The 7,184-nt window shown below is 30.7% G+C and overlaps 1 protein-coding gene across 1 annotated transcript; it reads left to right on the top strand.

The window, feature by feature from the left end:
* Nucleotides 1-2,243: 2,243 nt before the first annotated feature.
* On the top strand, nt 2,244-6,921 carry LOC134683126 (uncharacterized). The gene is made up of 2 exons (XM_063542243.1): nt 2,244-2,862; nt 6,399-6,921. The coding sequence occupies exons 1-2, from the start codon at nt 2,264-2,266 to the stop codon at nt 6,787-6,789; spliced, it is 990 nt and encodes a 329-aa protein (XP_063398313.1). The 5' UTR covers nt 2,244-2,263; the 3' UTR covers nt 6,790-6,921.
* Nucleotides 6,922-7,184: the final 263 nt, after the last annotated feature.

Genomic DNA, 7,184 nt, shown 5'->3' with positions numbered 1-7,184 from the left:
CTGTTATCATTGTAACCGAGATCGTTTTTATAATAGATAGATTGTCAGATCACAGGTAAATTTGTGTTACGTTCTGTGCGTACTTATTTTCAAATATTTGTATTTAATCCTGTTCATAAAACGGAAGTATTAATTTTCAAATTTCTTTATTTTCGATGTTTATACTACGTAACAAAGATATTATTTTTTTTTTAAATCAACGAAGAGCGGTCCTGGTTACAAGTTAACTTAGTGTTGAGCAGACCAGTCAAAAGTTAACTTGGGAACAGGTCTGGTTTTGATCGGATTTGTCCAAGCAGAAGTTAACTTTGTGGCAGGACCGGTTTCCAAGTTAACTTATGTTAACTTTATGACAGGACTGGTTCCGAAGTTAACTTATGTTAACTTATGACAGGACTGGTTCGAAGTTAACTTATATCAATAGCAGACCTGTTTCCAAGTTAACTTTTTGGCAGACATAAAAACAGTCCTAGGACCAAGTCCGCTTTTCAAGTTAACTAGATTTTGGTCCTAGGACTGGTCAGAGCAGTCCTATATTCGGTCACAGGTTAACTTTGACCAGTCCAAATGACTGGTTATCAAGTTAACTTGCTGTACAGGTTAGGAGTGCACCCATCTGTATTCAACAAAGGTGAGTTATTCTTTATTTTTGTTAATATTATAGTACTTAACATACCAAGTATATTTGTATTCTTTTTTATATTTATACGTTAATGTTAATATCAAGTATATGTTACGTTATACGCCGGTTTTGCTTCTGAATAGAAAACTTCATATGATGAGGACATAAAATTTCAATCAGCTAATTGAGGTCTAGAGCTGGCATGTCAGTTGACTGCGAGTAGTCTGTTGTTATTTATGTATTATTGTCATTTTATTTATTTTCTTTTGTTACATCTTCTGACGTCCGACTCGGACTTCTTTTGAACTGAATTTTAATGTGCGTATTGTTATGCGTTTACTTTTCTACATTGGCTAGATGTATAGGGGAGATCTCATAAACATGTTTAACCCCGCCGCATTTTTGCGCCTCAGGAGCCTCTGGCCTTTGTTAGTCTTGTATGATTTTGAATTTTGGTTTCTTGTGTAAAATTTAGAGTTTAGTATGACGTCCATTATCACAGTACTAGTATACATATTTTTAAGGGGCCAGCTGAAGGACACCTACCGGTGCGGGAGTTACTCGCTACATTGAAGACCCTTTGGTGGCCTTCAGGTGTTGTCTGCTCTATGGTCGGGTTGTTGTCGCTTTGACACATTCCCCATTTCCTTTCTTAATTTTAGTATATTGATATTATCAAAACGCTACAAAATATGTCAGTGTCAACACATAGTAACATACATATATTGCACACTTAGTATTCTTAATTGTGATTAATAAGAAAATAAAATAAATGTTTGACCTTACAAAATCAGTATTAAAAAGGTAAAAAATAAAAGCAGTTTTTCGCTTGTAAAACCAGCTTACTTAGGATTCCGATAATACGCATGTACTGATATATAACGTTCAAACAAAAAAAAAGGGAAACAGTTGGTATATGAAAAGTCAATCTTCGTCAGCATTTCAGAAATAAACACCTTACTATATTACAGCTGTACAGAATAATAAAAATTACCACTACTTAGGTGGTATTGCATGAAACCATTTTGTTAAAGAGGGAACAGTCAGTTTGGGTGTTTTGCCTGTAATTAGACTGTACATCATACATTTTTATGCAAAGGAGTAGGACCGGTAAGACCCCTTTTTGTCCCCAAAATATAGCAGTTTTACAAAATTGTTAAAATGTAAACTTTTAGTTATTTATTGAACATGAGAATGCTTCTGCTACCAAAATACGGGCTGTTTTTGACAATACAATGCACATATATCGGGTACTAGCACCATTAAGTCATGCTAAATCACTGAAATCTTCACAATTCTAGCATTATAGTTAAATTTTCGTGTTCATCCTTAATATAAAAATGTAAGTTGTATTTTATGATAATACATAACATATATAAAGGTTGAGGATGAACACGGATGCGGCCACTTTCATTTTTCAAAAAAAAAAACATCCGAAAAGTGAAATTTTTCGGCATATTAGGTAGATTTTTCATATTTCTCGACCTGAAAAATTTACCAACCACTAAACGTAGATCTATCTGTTTTATTCGTCACATTTATTATTTTCTTTTCTGTTTAACTAATTTGACAAAACATCTTTGACCAAGAAAAAAACAAGTTTTTTTTCTGTTTCAGGTATTATCATGGCTTGGGATATCTATGGTTACTACGTACCGCATTTTGTGGGTCAAATTATACAAAAATATTAGACAAGCCGAAGAAAGAAATAAGCGAAAACGAAATGAAAACATTAAAATATTAAACAAATTAATAACAAACGACACGGAGGCATTGCTGAATTGGATGAAAGACGACCAAACAGATACCACATGGATGGAACCTGTTACAAAACATGAATCCATAAAATTTCAAATGGTATTGTTGGTCGATGAATTCGTTAATTTTACGTACCGAATTATAGTTTTACAAAACTCAACCGTTGATAAAGAAGCATTACTTAAATGGATTGGGGAAAACGTTAAGAAAATTACTGTTTGTAATCGAGATGACAACAAAGTGGTAACTAAATTGATAAAAGACAATTATTCAACGTTGACAGATTCAATCGTAAACGACAAAAAAACGTTTATAAGCATGATAGCAGGAGACCACGAAAAGTTAGACGAAAAAACTAAACAAGACATCAAAACTTTAACTGAAATGAACTGGCCATCATCCAGTAACACGTATAGAAATTATGATATTATAGTTTTACCGAAAACAAGCAACAAGAAAACGATGACTGAACTAGGAGCAAGGTAATTGTTGTGTTCCTTTCACTTTGCATTACAAACATATATATGTTGCATAAATGTATGTTTAAGTAAACTTTTCATTTTAAAATGTAAATGTTACAGTAAATAAATGAAATTAGGAATTACACGTAATTACTAAAAAAATCAGTACATACCTGTTATAACTAAGCAATTATGTATGTATTTACTGATTATTTGAGAAATAACAGGTATTAACTGAGCTTTTTAATCATTCTTACAACTGATAGCTAACATGCTTTTGTATTGATTTTAAAGAAATAGTTAAAAAAAAACAAATGAAAATGTAAGGGAGAATAGATTGAAGGGCTTACTTGAGGGTTATGGACTCAGGTGTCCTTCAAGACCGCATGCTCTTTAATTTTGTTTGTGAAATGAAACTGAAAAAGGTTGTTTGACAAATTTTAAAAATTGGCTAAAATTCATCTGCAACATTCAAAACAATGATATAAATCAAAAATACAAGAAACACTTTTGTAAAAAGTTGATATAAGCACTTGTCCAGCTCTTGTTGATGATAGACCTTAGATGATGTTAAATTTGGTTTAATGATATTTAATTCATAATACATTTAAAGTCTCCATAGGGCATACTTTGCACTTTGTTTATTAATTTATGTTAAACGGCTATTAATAGTATCGCACAAAAAGCCGATAACACTTACAAAGCACCTGGTCATGTTTGCAAACATATAGACACAGATAGACACTTTTATATCTTGATAGTTTGTGTGCTTTTTTGATGGACTTTTAAAATGTGTTAAACACTATTTATTTACATTTTTAATCACAAAGATACATGGGAGAGTGTGGATACGACAAATTAAATTACCTACATACTAATTGCATGGGCCAGTTCAGACTGTTGAATAGCTTGTTTAGGTTAATTATTTAAAATACAACAGACAGGCAATGTAAAACATTACTTACCTTGAGAGAAGATTGTAATCATCTCATGTCTTTATTGTTGTTTCATTTCTACTGATTAATAGTGTTTAGCTTTTCCCTTTTCATTAAGACTTTATCCCATTTTTCATTGTACAATTTGAACAACGATTCTGTACATTTTATTTTCTCTTCGCCCATGTTCAACAAATATTTGTAAGACATGTTAAAGAGAAATTAACTGTTATAACAATGTTTTTTGGATTCAAATTTGAATATTTGATTTACAATATACTAGAACTAATAATCCAAATTACAAAAAATATAAAATAAACAATTATTAATGTATGAACTCGATGAAATGTATCAACATTGCTTTTGTACTTCTGGCTAAGCATTATTAATTTAAACATTAATATGACCTCCAAAGACTTTCGACGGTCACATAACCAGATATAAACATAGATATATACATACACAGATAGCCTACACGTGCAATTTGACTTTTCAAGTTATGTTTGACTTCAAACTGTAGGTTAACAGAACGTTAATCGGTGTTTGCAAGTTTATATGATCTCTTTTCTGGATCGGATCAGACAATTGAATGATATATCTCTTTTGTTTTATTTTAATGTTGGCTTTTTTTTACTGTTAATAGCCGAATACATGCGTAAAAAGTAAAATCACAAAAATACTGAACTCAGAGGAAAATCAATTTGGAAAGTCCATAATCACATGGCAAAATCAAAAAACAAAACGCATCAAAAACCCATCTACAACTTAGGTTAAAATTTGAAAGTGACATGCATATGGATTCAATGAGGTCAGAGTATTCACTTGTGAGTGAATAACTCAGTGATGGTTCTTAGATTATGTTACAAGACACCACATCTTCCTATATCTATAAACCAAAACGGCTGTTAAAAGCACTTTATCATTTTAATTCATGATTGAAACATAACTATCATATCTAATTGTTTTGTATATCTCGCATCTAAGTCCGCCATAACGACACATACATTTCAGAATTTTCACTTTTTAATAGTACTCACTGATCTTCTGATCAACTTAACACTCAATTGTGATAAGCTGATCATGTTACAACAGTTGTTTTAGCAATTAGTAAATAGGTGTAAAACTTTATTTCAAAAATAGTAATTACTGATAGTAACTGATCAGTTTCATGAATTACTTAGAATTACTAAGTGCATAAGGAATAACATGTATTTCTAAATTTTAGCATTACATGTAGTTCCTAATTTCACTTATTTCCTGTAACATATATACAGGGCATGCATATTCAATTGATGAAATTTATTACAATTTTTTGTTCTTTTTTTGACAAAATCGTAAACATATCATGAGAGATTCAATGAATCCGAACAACATTACGACCATTATCAACATCCCGGTGTAGGACAGTTTAAAATAATAACTAGTTATAGGCAAATATGTGCCATGAATATATTTTATTGTATCTTCCCTATTGAAATGATAATACTGCTGTCATATAAATTTGGATTAATCTTTCCTTAAGTTTACTGAATGAGCGAAAGTTCAACGTCCTTCGGGCAATGTTTCCTTTATACTGATTTGACTGTTGGTTTGATGTTACTTATGGACAAAAGCTATCAACGTTATTCTCTACATACAACTCACAGAACTTAAAAACAAATATTTAACAATCTGAAAAAGGTGTATATAATCTTCACAGTAAACTGCTTCTAACGCGTTAGTACAATTATAGTGTTATTTTATTTTGTTTCATTAGTTTTACCTTTTACAATAACGATTTATTAACCTGCTGATCGAATCTAAACTAAAAATTGAATAATATGAAAATGATTATTCAGATTTTTATTGATAATTTTCGTTTAACAACTTGAAAATGTACACTTTACCTGTTTATTTTGTTATTTATTTTACATAGGTACACATGCTGATTGATTAACTTCCAAATTAAAAAAATATATATGTTTATATATTTCCTTTTATTAAGTAATCCAAAGAAACAAACTGTTCATATAAACATGAACATCTATTTTTGTTTTATAATTTATTGAAGTGAATTTAAACACGATGTGACACTAGGTTTTGTCATTTAAATCAAGTCTTATTATTAGTTAACAAATGTATTGCATGATCAAAGTGATTCATTGTTTTGCTGATATGTCGAATCATCGGTATGCAACCGACGTGTATATCACACTCATTGTTATTGACCTACTTGCCTAGTAAACACATTCCACTTTTGGACTTGTATTTTATTTTATCGAATGCACAGAGAAAAAAAAATTTAAACGGTTACATCAAATCTAAAAGAAGCAACAAGAGTACCAAACTACAGCATTTAAAAACTCATTGGTTATTCACGTACATATTGACCTACTTGCCTAGCAAACACATGCCGCATTTGACGTTGTATTAAATTATAATATGGATTGCACAGAAACAAATCTGTCACGGTAACATCATATCTAAAAGAATACAAAAGAGATTGCTTGTCAAAACCACGAAGTTGGTGTGCTTATTTCTTTTAATCGTTGACATTCTAAATTATTCTTATTTATTTTCAATTTGTATATAATAATGATAAATTAGACATTAATCAACAATTATTCTGTTTATATTCTATAGGGCCCTGTTGGAACCAGAATGTTTATCAGCCTTAAATATAACTTCAACAACAGTAAAATTAAAATGGGTTGAACCAAGTGGAGGAACTGAGTTTATACACTGTTATCAGATAATATGTAAGGAACAAAGCAGCAGTGTGCCATATTTCTCTGAAACTCCTAGAAATGCTTGCATTTTTGTCGTAGAGGGATTAAAGCCCAACACCGAGTATGCATTTAAAATTCAAGCCATCATGAACGGGGGATATAAAGGGCCGATCAGTCAAACCTTAACAGTATCAACATTGGAAATATCTTATTATAGAATGGCCGAGTTTTTATATGTTTTGTTTTACATTGCAGTTTTAGTATGGTTCACATACTTGTTTTGTTATACTGTGACTACATCATAAATTATTTGTGCCACTGTTTGTACATATTTCATTTTTTGCGAGAACAATTAACATGCCAAAGATTGAAAAGTACTTCTTAATCCATTTAATCATTTCTGCTAAATTATAAGAAATAACATGTTTAAAATATGAAATTTTTAAAGTATTGTTGTTCTTTTTATTATATTTTATCGCTCATTTGTCTTATTCAGTTGAAATTATGCATCATCTCCCAGTAATTAGAGTTGTTTAATAGGTTCGTAAAATAAACTGTCATGAAAAAAATCAGTGAGCATCAAATGTTCTACGATTCAGAGTTCACATTCCCATCCCACACGCTGGTGATCCTTTTTGTGATGAAATTTAATAAAATCGATCTATATCGAATGCGTAAGGAAAAAAATGTTGGTCATAAA

This window comes from Mytilus trossulus, chromosome 9 (genome assembly GCF_036588685.1).
Source record: "Mytilus trossulus isolate FHL-02 chromosome 9, PNRI_Mtr1.1.1.hap1, whole genome shotgun sequence".
Taxonomy (NCBI): domain Eukaryota; kingdom Metazoa; phylum Mollusca; class Bivalvia; order Mytilida; family Mytilidae; genus Mytilus; species Mytilus trossulus.
This window is presented reverse-complemented; position numbering and strand designations above follow the sequence as displayed.

What these genes read in the sequence shown, in the direction of transcription:
- LOC134683126 (XM_063542243.1), top strand. Translation starts at nt 2,264, where the DNA reads ATGGTTACTACGTACCGCATTTTGTGGGTCAAATTATACAAAAATATT. An exon ending in ATGACTGAACTAGGAGCAAG is followed by an intron (nt 2,863 to 6,398) that starts GTAATTGTTGTG and finishes TATATTCTATAG; the next exon opens with GGCCCTGTTGGAACCAGAAT.